At 36.1% G+C, this 15002-nt stretch overlaps 1 protein-coding gene across 1 annotated transcript in view; it reads right to left on the reverse strand.

The window, feature by feature from the left end:
• The window catches only part of abcf1 (ATP-binding cassette, sub-family F (GCN20), member 1), a 220415-nt gene that overhangs the window by 134199 nt on the left and 71214 nt on the right, over positions 1-15002 (reverse strand). The window contains exons 5-6 of the mRNA XM_039770000.1: positions 8725-8762; positions 8042-8161 (exon numbers count right to left, since the gene is read on the reverse strand). Of these exons, the coding sequence (XP_039625934.1) occupies positions 8042-8161; positions 8725-8762 (158 nt within the window). The remainder of the gene's footprint in view (positions 1-8041; positions 8162-8724; positions 8763-15002) is intronic.

Consider the following 15002-nt stretch of genomic DNA (forward strand, 5'->3'; position numbering starts at 1 on the left):
CATTTTCACAAAAGGTACAAATATAACACAACAATTGCGCTTTTATTCAAAAATATAGTTGCAGAAAAAAAGTCGCCTTAACATGTGACATTGACACCTGCTTACTACAACCGCCTCCGTGGCGCAATACAATGAGCTACTGACTGAGAATCAAAAGGTTGCAAGTTCGATCCTGCACCACTCTGTTTTGAGAAGTAAACTGCTCTTATTCTTACTATTTTAGAATAAAAGCATACATTTGATTTCAGTCTCTAACAGCTGGTGTAATTTATGATCCTTGTAAAGGTTAGCTTTGGTTTTTTTTTTTCTTTCTTTTTAATTCACTTTTCATTCTCTCAGTCGCGTTCAGAATCAATCCATACAACCCCATCTGACACGGCTGTTTTCACATAAAGACACGCTATAGCTCTGCAGTGTATCACGATGCATATGTTGGTGTAAAAGTATAACAAAACAAGTGCCCACAACCATACAGAACTGATCCCACATCAGAGAATTTCCAGTTCCTGCATAAATTCACACCCGATCTGACGCTGTTCGTTTTCAAATAATATTGCATTAGTGTGATGATGTTTTCACATATATTGTCTCTTTCTTTCAGGTGTGTAATAGAAACCACAACATAGAGAGAAGTGTGTACATTGCTTCTTACAGGAAAAGGCGATGGAAAAAGTGCACTTGTTTTGTTATACTTTTACACCAACATATGTTCCTGTGTTTGAGCGACACGGGCAGATGGGGAGTGTCTGATGATTGCATACAGCGCCGAAGTTACTGCTCTTTACCATTCTCTCCTCTGCATGTCCTGGAGTACAAAAGAAACAGCATACAGCAACATGTGGGACTGGCAGGAACACTCAATAAAACTGAATAAAAAGAAAATCGTGATGGTGAAATATGAAGAAGGCAGCTTTGCCAGCGTTTGGGTGGGGACATGCGTTAGTATGCATCGTGGTACACTGCAGAGCTATAGCGCGTCTTTATGTTAAAACAGCTATGTCAGATGGGGTTGTATGGATTGATTCTGAATGCGAATGAGAGAATGAAAAGTGAATTGAAAAAAGAAAAAAAAAAAAAAAAAAAACACAAAGCTAACCTTTACAAGGATCATAAATTACACACCGGCTGTTACAGACTGAAATCAAATGTATGCTTTTATTCTAAAATAGTAAGAATAAGAGCAGTTTACTTCTCAAAACGGAGTGGTGCAGGATCGAACTCGCAACCTTTTGCTTCCCAGTCAGTAGCTGATTGTATTGTGCCACGGAGGGGGTCGTAATAAGCAGGTGTCAATGTCACATGTTAAGGCAGCTTTTTTTTTCTGCAGCTACATTTTTGAATAAAAGCACAATTGTTGTGTTATATTTGTACCTTTTGTGAAAATGTATCTTTGATATTTGGACTTCAGGCTTCATACAGTATATAGTTTATGCCTACATTTTGTCATTTACTACTAGAATATGAAAAATGTTTCTATTTTAAAAATGTGTTTACACAGATTACTGTAGAAACGGAACTCACATGAAATGCGTGTGTTCCAAATAACGATCTATTATTTCCACTCTAAAACTCCACTTCACTCCCAGATACTCAATCAAGGCATGAGCTGGGAGAAGTTCGTGCACGTTCTAAATTGGTGGGGGGATAGAATAGCCGGCTGCTTCTGGCTTCTCTTTATCAGCACATTTACAGGACAAAGGACGCCAGGAGAGGTGTGAAGGATTTGAAGCGATTTAAGGTGGGACGTATCTACGAAGTTTTTTCAGTAGAGCTCTGGTAATTCTAGTGTTAAGGTTAACTGAACACTAGATCAATCAAACTATCACATTCAAACAGGTAATCACAGGTTCTTGACAATAGCTGCCAAGATAATACTTGTGTGAAGATGAAAAATATACTAATTGCAAAAACTGAACATGTTTGGTGCAGCAAATATGATGAGACATTTAAGATTACATTACATATCCGAATATGCTGGCTTTAACAACATTCATTACATATGGGTGAAAACAGAGTTGACACAGCTGTTCACATATTTTTGATTGCTTTTTTCAATGTATTGCAATGTTAATAAAATTCATAATTTAAATACAGGGAGTGCAGAATTATTAGGCAAGTTGTATTTTTGAGGATTAATTTTAATATGGAACAAACACAGTGCTATCAGTCAATCCAAAATGTTAATAAACCTGAAACCTGAATGTTTCACAACGGAAATGTGAGTGTGAATATCATCAGGGGAATACATATGTGCGCACAATTATTAGGCAACTATTAGTGTGCAGATTTATTATGCAACTAAAGGAAAAATGAAAATTTTCCCATCTCACTTGTTTATTTTCATCTGTTATAGTGAGAATAATAAACAAACACCTCAAAATTTACAAATAAACATCTCTGACATTTAAAAAAAAATAAATAAATCAATCAATGACCAATATAGCCACCCTTCTTTCCAATAACAGTCATAAGCCTTTCCATTCATGGAGTGTCAGTTTCTTGATCTGTTGACGATCAGCTTTTTGTGGAGCAGTGACTACAGCCTCCCAGACACTCTTCAGAGAGGTGTATTGTTTTTCTCCCCCGTAAATCTAGCGTTTAAGAAGTGCCCACAAGTTCTCGGTAGGGTTTAGGTCAGATGAGGAAGGGGGGCCATGTCATTATTCCTTCATCTTTAAGGCCTTTACTGGCTGGCCACGCAGTGGAGAACTTCGATGCAAGTGATGGAGCATTGGCCTGCATAAAAATCATGGTCTTTTTCCTGTATCACTGTTTGAAGAAAGTGTCTTCGAAAAACTGGCAGTAGGTTTGGGAGTTGATTTTGAGTTCATCTTCAATGCAAAAGGTCCAACTAGCTCATCTTTAAAAATACCAGCTCATACCAGTACCCCACCTCCACGTTGGAGTGGAGCTCTGTGCCCATTACTGATCCACAGGTCCATCCATCTGGTCCATCAAGAGTCACTCTCATCTCATCGGTCCATAAAACCTTTGAAAAAAATCTGTCTTCAGATATTTCTTGGCCCAGTTTTGACGTTTCAACTTATGTTTCTTGTTCAGTGGTGGTTGGGTTTCAGCCCTCCTTACCTTGGCCATGTCTTTGAGCACTGAACACCTTGTACTTCTGGGCACTCCAGGTAGGTTGCAGCTCTGGAATATGAAAGTACTGGAGGATAGTGGGTTCCTGGTAGCTTCACGTTTGATTCTTCTCAAATCTTTGGCAGCTAATTTGCGTCTTTTGTTCTCAACACGTTTCTTGCGACCCTGTTGACTATTTGCAACAAAATGTTTGATGGTTCTGCGATCACACACCAATATCTTAGCAATTCCAAAAGTGCTGCATCCCTCTGAAAGACTTTTTACAATTTTGACTTTTCAGAGTCAGTTAAATCTCTTTTTTGGCCCATTTTGCCTGAGGAAAACTAGCTGCCTAATAATTCTGCACACCTTGATATAGGGTGTTGATCTCCTTAGGCCACACCCTCCCTCATTACACAAATACACATCACCTGACGTGCTTAAATCCAATAAGCATTCAAGTTAATACAGCTTGGAGTTGGAATATACGCATTAAAAATGATGATATGGTCAAAATACTCACTTGCCTAATAATTGTGCACACAGTGTACAAGATACAAGAATCAATATTTTAGAAACCCAATAAAGGAAAAAATAAAATATACAGAGGATTAATACATATTTTTATTTATTGCATTTGCTATGAAGAACATGTATAATATATATTCATAATAAATTAAAATATATACCGCTGTACTTCCATCCAATCATATTCAAACCCACTTATCCCAACCAAGGTCCCAGAGAAGTATGAGCCAATCCTAGCAAGTTTCGAGTAGAATCCAGGAACGATTCCTGTACAGGGTGCCAGTCCATTACAAGTTGAACAAACATATGAACACACACATCAGGGTGAATTCAACAATACCATTTTAACTAACCTGCATGTTTTTGGGCTGTGGGGGAAAAAAACCCATTCAGATACGGGGGGAATAAGCAAACTCTATGCAGGGAGCACCCAGAAGGCATACACTCGTCTCCTTGGTGCAAGGCATTTTGTTGGGTTCAAAGATGGCTTACTAAAGCCAACTGGTAGTTTAGGCCTGTTTAATTGTTTCTCATTTTCTGGTGCACAGTTTTACATAAAGGCAAGATTATAAAACTGATTGCAGGACTGAAAAATATTCAGTACATTAGAAGTAAAGGAAGGATATATTCTGTTAAGTCTTTTGAAAATAACTACCTTGTACTTTAAACTTCTACTGCTAATTAAGAAGTGTGTCAGCTGTAAAAAAAACTTTTATGAACAATTGCTCAATGCAGTGAAATACACCAACCCTCACAGGCTAGGTTTGAGCAAAACATATGACACAAGGAATGGGTGTACACTTCATACTGAAATGCTGTAAAGTAACTATAAAGTAACAGGTAAAGAAAACTGGTATATAACTGCATAATGTCTTAATTACTCCAGATATAGGCTGTCAAATAGGGTAACCTTATTTTCAATTTCAGCAACCAAAAGTTAATGCTATGTTACCAAGCCTGGCAACCACTTTAAAAAGTTAGTGTTGAACCTTGAATCAGTTCACCTTCACTTAAGAGTAGTACTTAATCAGCTAAATGTCTCCCAGGTTTAATCCTGACATGGCACCAAATGGGAGAGAATTATATGGTTATTTAATTATTTCATTAAACAAAAAAGGACAAGGGTATAACAATATTCTGACTGAATAACAATGCTTTGCTAATCAAATGGGAAAAGTGACATTGAAATTCAAAACCTATGGACTTGTGACAAGCACCCTGAATTGTATAGGCAGTATCAGACGTTGTCAGCTAATGATGGATATTTTTTACTGAGAAAAGTGCAGAAAATTTCAAACCCAGTGACTCGCAGCTAGGAAATTCCGCAAAAAACTATTTCATTTCTTAGAGTAACATGCACAGCCCATACTTGTGACAAAGTCTGATATATGCAGTTGTCCACTTACAAGTTCAAGGAACAAAATCCCTCCTTAAGTTTAATGTGCTTAGACCTTCTGTTGAGGGCTGCATGCTAAGTAAAGAAGGTCTGTATGAAGGAATGCAACATTTGGGGATATACAGTGTGGCAGATGACTGGGTACCTTGCCCCACTGGGAAGCCGGGAGAAAGGAAAGACCGGGAGAGGGGCAATATCTTCCCCAAGGCACAAGGGAGCAGCTCCCCTGGATTACATCAGGGCAACAGATTGGAAGCTTGGAAGCTCAATCCTGTTGGGGTCCGCCAGGGGGCGCTTGGACGATCCCGTAGCCCTGGATGGCAGCTGGAGCTGCTGCCGGAAGAGGAACCAAATGCACCTGATGTACTTCTGGGTGTCCATGCAGCACTTCCACCACACCAGGAAGTGCTGACGGAAGAGGAACCAAATGCACCTGGAGTGCTTCTGGGTGCCCATGCAGCACTTCTGCCACACCAGAAGTGCTGCAGGAAGTTCATCAGTGCAAACCTGGAGCACATCTGGGTGCAACAAAAAAAGCAGCTGCCTCACTCCATTTGGGGAGCAGGATTCGGGTGGAAGAGGACGGAGCTTGCGTGTGGAGGAGTGAGGGCTGCAGAGAGAGAGAGAGAGAGAGAGAAAGAACGGACTAAGAATTTGACTAGTTTGGGCATCATCAATGTGTTGTGCATAACAGAAGAGTAATAAACGTGCGTTTTTGGACATCTGGTGTCTGTCTGTCTGTCTGTGTTCGGAGGCTGAACTACACAACAGTTAAGTCCCCAAATTGAAGGCTTATTAAAATTCAATTTCTATGTTGACATGTAGAAGAATGATCCTGCAGTAGATGGCCAAGAGTTTGAGGGACAGTGTCAATATCAGTCTTACCTTGATCAACACAAAGGAGACTACATGTTCTCAAAGCAGAAGATGCTCAAGACACTTCATCTTAACAGGCTAAACATTTAGGCATTAGTGGATTTTCAAATTTTACTGTTTTGGTCAACAACATAATACAAAGCCATTAATTTTTTGTAGCTTCTCTTCTCTACATATTTTTTTACAGGTTTGAATGGTATCTAATGTTACTGTCAAATTTTCTTGTATAAATTGGGACCTTAGTAGTGAATATAGTAAATCACTGTACTGTAAAAGTCGATGTTTCAAGCTCAAGATGGCACAGCTTATCATTTTTAAAGCTCACAACAGGATTGCTCACTTAATCAAATCAATCAAAATCAATCAAAACATAAAAACAACAAAGACATGTGAAATAACTTTCTAAAATGAAATATTGTTTAGAAAAAGGTTTCATGCAATACTTTAATCTGAAAGAGTGGCAATTTAAAATGGTCCAATTACATTTCTGGAACTTGGCTAATTAATTCATTATTAGTCAAAATTCAACCAATTACTATGGTGTTAACTTTCTGTGACATTCCTTACTCATGCGGCTTTTAAAATGCAATTATATAATAAACACATACTATGTTTATGAAAGACAGAATGACAGATCAATTTCATTGTCAATGTAAACTGTCATGTGAGGAGTTTGTTTTCATTGTAGCAGGTTACTGCCCATTGATTTGTGCGTTTCAGTGAGTACCTGTAAATTCTCTTTGCTCAGACATTTGTAGCTATTTGAAGTATATAAAAACCCCACTGATGAAATATTTTTCCACACTGACCAATACTATGGGTGATTTTTTTTCAGACTTATTGATGTACATTTTTATTTCAGTAGAATACAGGTGCATTCTTTTTCTTTATTTATTTTAATATTGCAAAGGGGAATAAATCTTTTAGTCTATTCTTATTGGTATACCTGCCTGACATGTTATACACAGTCTAACTGAAGTTTTTTTGTTTTCTTTTCTCTCCTCCTGGCCATTTGACGCTACCTTTTTCTTTGACATATACTGTATAATATTATTGCCTAATTTTGTTTCTTTATGTTTTATATTAATTTCCTTTTATTTCATTTTGTAAAGCACATTGAGCTACATTGTTTGCCTGAAAATGTGCTATATAAATAAATGTTATTGCTTCATGGAACTACATGATAAACTTTTGTAGAATGTGGAGCTCGTTAATATTCTTTGAATTCAGAAATTCTATGTTCATAATTTTAAACTATCAAGCATAATATTATGCAGTACAATGCAAGTGCCGTAATGGTAGCAGTGCTGCACCGCAATAAGGAGATCATGGGTTTGTGTCCCAGGTCCATCTTGCATAGAGTTTGCAAAGCACTTTGAGTAGAGAGTAAAGTGATATATAAATGTAAAAAGTTACTATTACAATTATACTCAATTTGTCAATTTCAAATTTTAAACGTTACATTTTTTTCACCAAATAAACAAAACATGTGCTTGGGCTCTGAACCTCTATATAACTTCACAGTATCTCAAACTTGATCCAAAAGCAACATATGCTTAACACCACCTCTTTGTTTACAAAAAAGGCACTGCTAATCACACATGTAGTGATTTAAAACAAACCTACATTCCCTCAGTGTGCAGTAGATGTACTCACGTGTTATTGTTATCACTTGTTATGAGTTTGTGCACTCATAGCTTTAATGGCACTGATAGTTTGTGATGTGTCTGGATCATAGAGAAAGAAAGGTTAGGAGCATGCACTGATAGCACATTGCCGCATTCACCACACACCTAACCACCTGGATTGAGACCTGAGTGCAGTGGGTGACACCTCAGCACCACACTGGACTATGTGTGTGTGTTTTTTTTTTTTTTTTTTTATGGTGGCTGGAGTGCCAATCCAACGGCTGACCCTGCGCTCTAACCTTGAGAGGTTTACGTAGAAAGACAACCCTAATTTCCCCTCTGTAATTAATAAAGTGTACCAAATGTCCAAAAATAAAGTGTACCAAATAACTCCATTATAACACAAGAATAAAGACAGTAAATGTGAGGATATTTGTTAAACTCCTTCTGAAGTTCAGTATGTGGGTACATACTTAATAAGCAGTACATAACTGGACAAGAGAAAAAAAAAAAACAATGCAATCAATTAACATACCATATTTTTCTTGTTCTTGTTCAAGCTGCTTGATTTGTTGATTGTCTTTTTAACTTCTTCCTGATCCTCCTCATCTTCACTGCTTTTATCTAAGCTTAAAGCAGTGAAAAGGTTTCTATCCTGTGAAGACAAAATCTATATTAACATCACACTGTCCTTCCGGTACTACCAACCCAATGAGTCATCTATCTCCATACTCCAACTCCAATTTTGTGGGTCTGAATGTGTGTGTAAGAGTCTAAAAAACTGCCAAGGCTCACAAAACAGCAAAACTGCCTTTCCATCAAACTCTCAAACATTTGGCTGAGACTCATATCTTCCTGGTATACTGCTACAATCCCTTCTGAAAATCTGGCTTGATCGCTTCTCCCTTGCTACTGTATAAGAGTAACATTTTTACAAAACGTGTAAACTACTGAGTATTGGTATCATAATTTGGATTATAAATCTCAAGAAGCATCTTGTCATGTGACTAAGAGTTCCCGGACATTCTTGTGTACCATGGTGTCAGAGTGGCAAAGTACTACATTTTGTTTACACATGCAAGAAAGAATTTCAATTGACTCTGTGCAATTGACAAAACTACTGCAATCAACAAATTGATTTTTGGGTCTCAAACTTTGAATGAGCACTTTTTAAAATTGAATAATCCCAAAAAAACACAAAAAATGTACAGTAATTACCTTATTTTTACTTCTTCCTTTGTTGGCTGGGAGAACAACTGAAAATAACATAAAAAATTTAATTAAATTTATTGTTATTGTACACAACAACACATCTAGCAATCTTAAAGCACAACATACAGTTAAAAATGTACACAGTACTGTACTGTCTATGCAAGTACTGTGGTAAATAAAACATTAATTATTAATATTAATTCACCAGTTTAAATAAAAAAAAGTCAAACTGTTCCTTTTCATGGTTACCAACAGCCGGTGCCAATCTCCTAAAAGGATCAGTAAAGGCAAAAAAAAAAATGACCAACAATCTGACACCAGTTCATAGTATAAACAGGAATGAGAAAGTTTTGTATATAAAAAAAATACATTTAAATAGAATGAAACTTTTTCTGGGATTATTTTTTTTGTAATCAATGTCCCCATTTTAGTATTAATTTTAATCCAGACTAAAGTTACACAAAACGCTGTATATTATTTTAAATTCTTTGTATGTAATAATTGCATGAAACCTATGACATACTGATATCACCTTCAGGTTTATTCTTTCAAGAATATCAGAAATTCTGAATATTCTGCCCATGAAATTAAATTAGCTCTTTAAATATAATTAACATTGAAAACTTCAGCAAAACTTGACAGTAATAACTTAAAACAAGAAATAACCAAACTGAATTGAAACTGAATTAAACCTCAAAAGAACCACCATTTTGACCTATTGTTTTAAATAACTCCATTACAGTATATAACAATATTAAGAATAGTAAATGTGAGGATATTTGTTAAACTCATTCTGAAGTTCCATATGTGTTTACATACTAAACAAACAGTACACAACTAGACAAGAGTAAAAGAAATCAAACAATAACAAAAACAATGCACACAATTAACATACTGTATTTTTTTTTGTTCAAGTTGCTTGATTTGCCGATATGATTAACATATATGGAACAGTTTTTTAAAAAAAGAGAAAAGTATTGTAGGTTTCTATTAGCAGAAGAGTAGAGGGACTTGAACAATATATTTCATACCTAAAATAAGAAAAAAAGCAGAAAATGCTTATGGCTGGTTTTACAGTTACAACGTGTCTAGAGCAATAGTATGCTGAAATTAGTATGAGGTAAAAAAAAAAAATCAACAATTGTTTGCTAACATCCAAATGTCAGTGTTAGGAATTCAATAGATTCTTTTGTAATATATCTGAATTATATTCAAAGACTGAGATTCAACCTGACAGCCCTAGTAGACACACAAACATTCCTAACATGAAGTGCTTATATCACAGCAATCGGTGTTTGCACAATCTCACCATGTCTGCATGGGCTATCCACCCACAATCACTCAGACATGAAGTTCAGGCTAAAATTTCACTATGAGTAGGTGTGCATTATTAGTTTCATTCACCCATACAACCCTAAATTGGATTAATTGGGATTGAGAAAAATAAGTTATTATTTATGATCTTGTATTTTATATAAGGGGCTGGGAATCTACTAAAAAAATTAAGTGATTCTTCACATAAATGTATGTAATTAATCGTGTTTAATCACATCAAACATTAAAACGTTTAATTATAAATTACTACATAAATCATGATAAATAAAAACAAACAAAATATAAAACAAACAAAAACATAAATCATGATGTAAAAACACACTGAATCACAAAATTAATTTAGTTTAAACTTAAACAACGGCCTTAAACCCAAACATTTAACAAAATAATACTTCGGCAAATACAACCTGAATTTAAAAGGCTTCCTAAAAGGCAAGTTGAAAAGAAGGGAATAAGAAAATGATATATATATATATATATATATATATATATATATATATATATATATATATATATATATATATATATATATATATATATATATATATATATATATATATACACATATAAACATATATATATACACTAGCAGAATACCAAGGCTTGCAGCAGAGAAGTAGTGTGTTAAATAAGGTACTTAAAAGAAAAGGAAACATTTGAAAAACAACGTAACTTGATTGTTAATGTAATTGTTTTGTCATTGATATGAGTGTTGTTCTCATATCTATCTATCTCTCTCTATCTATCTATATATATGTTGTTTTCACATCTATCTCTATCTCTATCTCTATCTCTATCTCTATCTCTATCTCTATCTCTATCTCTATCTCTATCTCTATATCTATATCTATATCTATATATATATATATATATATATATATATATATATATATATATATATATATATACCCGCGCTTGGCAGCGGAGAAGTAGTGTGTTAAAGAAGGAAAGAGAAAGAAAAGGAAACATTTTAAAAATAATGTAACATGATTGTCAAAGTAATTGTTTTGTGTATTTGGCGCAGCGTCACAAAGTTTTTTCGTAATCTAGCTGCATCAGAAAATGTACCACAACGCCTGACATGCCTCCCTTTTAGTGTTTTCTCACAGCTTGATTGCTGCTGTCATATATATATACACACACACACACACAAAACACACACACACACACACACACACACACATATATATACACATACATATGTTCATATCTACATATCTATATACATATCTACATATTCACATATATATATATATATATATATATATATATATATATATATATATATATATATATATACATACCTATCTACATATATATACATATACATATATATACACACACACAAATTATATATATATGTGTGTGTGTGTGTGTGTGTGTGTGTGTGTGTGTGTATGTATATATATATATATATATATATACATATACATACATATATATACACATACATATACTTGTGTGTATGTTTGTATGTGTCTATATGTGTGTGTATAGCTTTGGTCACTGAGTGCAAGGGAAAAATAATAAAATATAGTCTATAAGTTATTAAACAGTAAAACATTAACGCTTTAAGAAGTACAGGTACATTGAGCACTACTGGAGTGGTTTGGTAAACTACATTTTAAAGACTGTGTAACACAACAGGTAAGTAACTAACAGCAGCTAAAATGTATATGGATCATCTCTCGGTAGTAGATCCCTTTTGAAAGGCGCTACACGACGGCTGTGGTATAGAAATTACATTTTCTATGTGAACGCTCAAATTTGTGCCTCTGGTAATGTGCCTTACCGCATTTAAAGAAAATTAGTTTTGTGTCCTCTGCAGTGTTAAGAGAGAAAGGCTTTGGTTTGGGATAAAAGGAAAAAAGGTGTAAAGAAAGGAAAGTTGCCTTTTTCTTTTATATAGTATAGAGAGATGTGTTCGCTGACGTTATGATCGCCTTGTGTAGACTGGTGAGACGTCCCCGCCATTAATCGGCTGTGATGGCACTGTCAGTCCTCCACTCGTGTGCGTGTCTTCATAATCCGAGGTGAGGACCTCATAATCGTGATATCGCGCAAAAGAAAGTGTGAATCGCCTTAATATTATTTTTCCGTGGTGTAGAAAAGGGGTCCCGTGTTTGCACTTGTCTGGGCTATAGCAGGGGAGGATGAAAAAATTAAAAGTGCTCACTTTGACTTAAGGCAGAAGCGCAGTCAGCGCCTCAAAGGCCGGCACAGCTATGCGCGCGCTGGCTGCTCGACTTTTGCTGGGCAGGAGACCACAGTTTTGCAGACACGCTCATGATATCAAAAGTCTCAGCCTTTGGAGGTCATTCATATATTATATATATAGCAAAATCCCCGCTCGCGAGCGGAGAAGTAGTGTGTTAAAGAAGTAATGAAAAGAAAAGGAAACATTTTAATAATAACGTAACATGATTGACATTGTCATGAGTGTTGCTGTCATATATATGCCTGCCTAAATAAGTCACCCTCGCTTTGCTCTTACTTTATTTACCGCTCATTTAATCATGGCTATTGGCGGAAAAATTATAAAATGGAAGGAGGATGGCTTTACCAAAACAATTATTGATGGCTTAATCGATTATTCATAAAGCTTGAATTGGTGATGTTTTTCTGTGTTAACCTCATATTTTTTCAGACTTCTTCTCAAACTAAGGTGGTGCGAGGGTAAAATGAATCGGGATGCGCTGGATCAATGTAATCGTGTACAGTACCAGGAAATCATGCATTGACAAAAGCTCCCTTTGCTTGTAATGCAAAGTGTGATTAAATGCATTATTTTTAACGCTATGGAGCACATGCATCGAAGCTTCTCAGCTGTGCTTGTGCTAAGAAAAGGAAAGATTTTAAAAATAACGTAACACGATTGTCAATGTGACCTTTTGTAAGTAGTGCCTGGAGGATTCAGTGTGGAGAAACTCTAGAGACAGCGTGTGTATTAACTTGTGGATTTTTCTGTGAGTATTTGGTGGCAGTCTGACAAAGTTGCTTCGAAAGACGGCATTAGCCGCGGAGCTCAGCTCAGACCGAAATTAGATGAATGGGAGGGGAGATGATGACGTGACTCCCCCACCCGCCTTAACTGTCAATCCCCCACAAACACAGTCTCTCGGAATTTGCATAAGCACACCCCTTCACCTACAATTTTAACTTAGTTACAAAGTGATCAAAACTCTCGCTTATATCCTGCCCCTCTCATTAAACTTGTATCCCGTGATTACCTGTGGGCATGTGAAACGCCAGCGGTAGCCTGTCTATGAACTTAATTTAAAGTTTAGGTTTACACCTTGCTTTCTTTCCGAGGCAGCAACACTCATGAATATGGTAGTATATGTCACTCGCTCGCTTCTTATTGTTTTTCGCTGCGTTCTCAATTATATAATGCATGTTTTCTTAAGCGCTTTTGAGGTCTTCCTGGTTTTCTACGCACTGCGCTGACAATCAGTTCACGGATTACGGGAGGCGTGATGATGTCACACGAAACTCCGCCCTTCCAGCTCAACTCCATTACAGTTAATGGAGAAAAATACCTTCCAGTTATGACCATTAGGCGTAGAATTTCGAAATGAAACCTGCCCAACTTTTGTAAGTAAGCTGTAAGGAATGAGCCTGCCAAATTTCAGCCTTCTACCTACACGGGAAGTTGGAGAATTAGTGATGAGTGAGTGAGTGAGTGAGTGCTTTGCCTTTTATTAGTATAGATACATATACACATATATATATACTAGCAAAATACCCACGCTTCGCAGCGGAGAAGTAGTGTGTTAAAGAAGCAATGAAAAGAAAAGGAAACATTTTGAAAATAAAGTAACCTGATTGTCAATGTAATTGTTTTGTCACTGTTGTGAGTGATGAGTGTTGTTGTCATATATATATATATATATATATTATATATATATATATATATATATATAATATATATTATATATATATATATATTTACACACACACACACACATAAATATATATACATATCTATGCATATACACATATATACATACATATATATCTACATATACACACACATACATACACACATACACACACATATATACACACAAATACATATATATATATACATACATACACACACACACATATATAAACATATATATACATATACATACATATCTACATATATACACACACAGCTATTTCAGATCAGTGCAATACGCTGTTTGTTAAAACGGTTGACTCCCGCTCTTACGTGCAATAACAAATCAAATCATTCAGTTGTCTGCTCATATGTCATTTCAGAGCTGGACGCCTGGCATCTTTTTTTGGCCACAAGTTCGTTTCTGTTTGGTGTGAGGTTCTGTGTTGTGGAGATTCTCAGGATGGATTGCAGGTGCTCATCAGTGAGGCGACTCCTGTGTGCTGTTTTGTTAGTCTATCACTGAGAAGAGCTTCTCACACAGATATGTGCTACCAAACATGCACAAGGTTCGAGCCGCATGTAGACGGACTTTTTTTGTTCTTCAAAGTCACCAAAGCGCCGTGCAAACTCAGTGCGCAATAACTCTAGCTTCGCAATAACTTGCAGCATCATAAGGTAGACTTGATTAACGTGGTAAGTGTTCGGCAAGGCAGCTGAAGCGCTGCATTATGGGATCTGTAGTTTATTGTGTTACCAGCGCTTCATATACCCGGGCCATTAATAACAATAATACAGTATATAAAATGATCTCGCGGGCCGGATATAATTACGCCGGGCCAGATGTGGCCCGCGGCCCTTGAGTTTGACACATACTGTATGGACTAAAAAGAACTTGAAAAGATATATTTTTTCAAATGTGATCGCGCAATTCAGATAGAGTTGACGCGCACTGCAGCCTGCATGCCTCAATGAGTCATCCTCCCCTCGCTCTTACTTTTTTACCGTTCATCTAATGAATACACTGAGTATGGCTTTACCAAAACAATCATTGATGGCTTAATAA

Source organism: Polypterus senegalus, chromosome 11 (assembly GCF_016835505.1).
Source record: "Polypterus senegalus isolate Bchr_013 chromosome 11, ASM1683550v1, whole genome shotgun sequence".
Taxonomy (NCBI): domain Eukaryota; kingdom Metazoa; phylum Chordata; class Cladistia; order Polypteriformes; family Polypteridae; genus Polypterus; species Polypterus senegalus.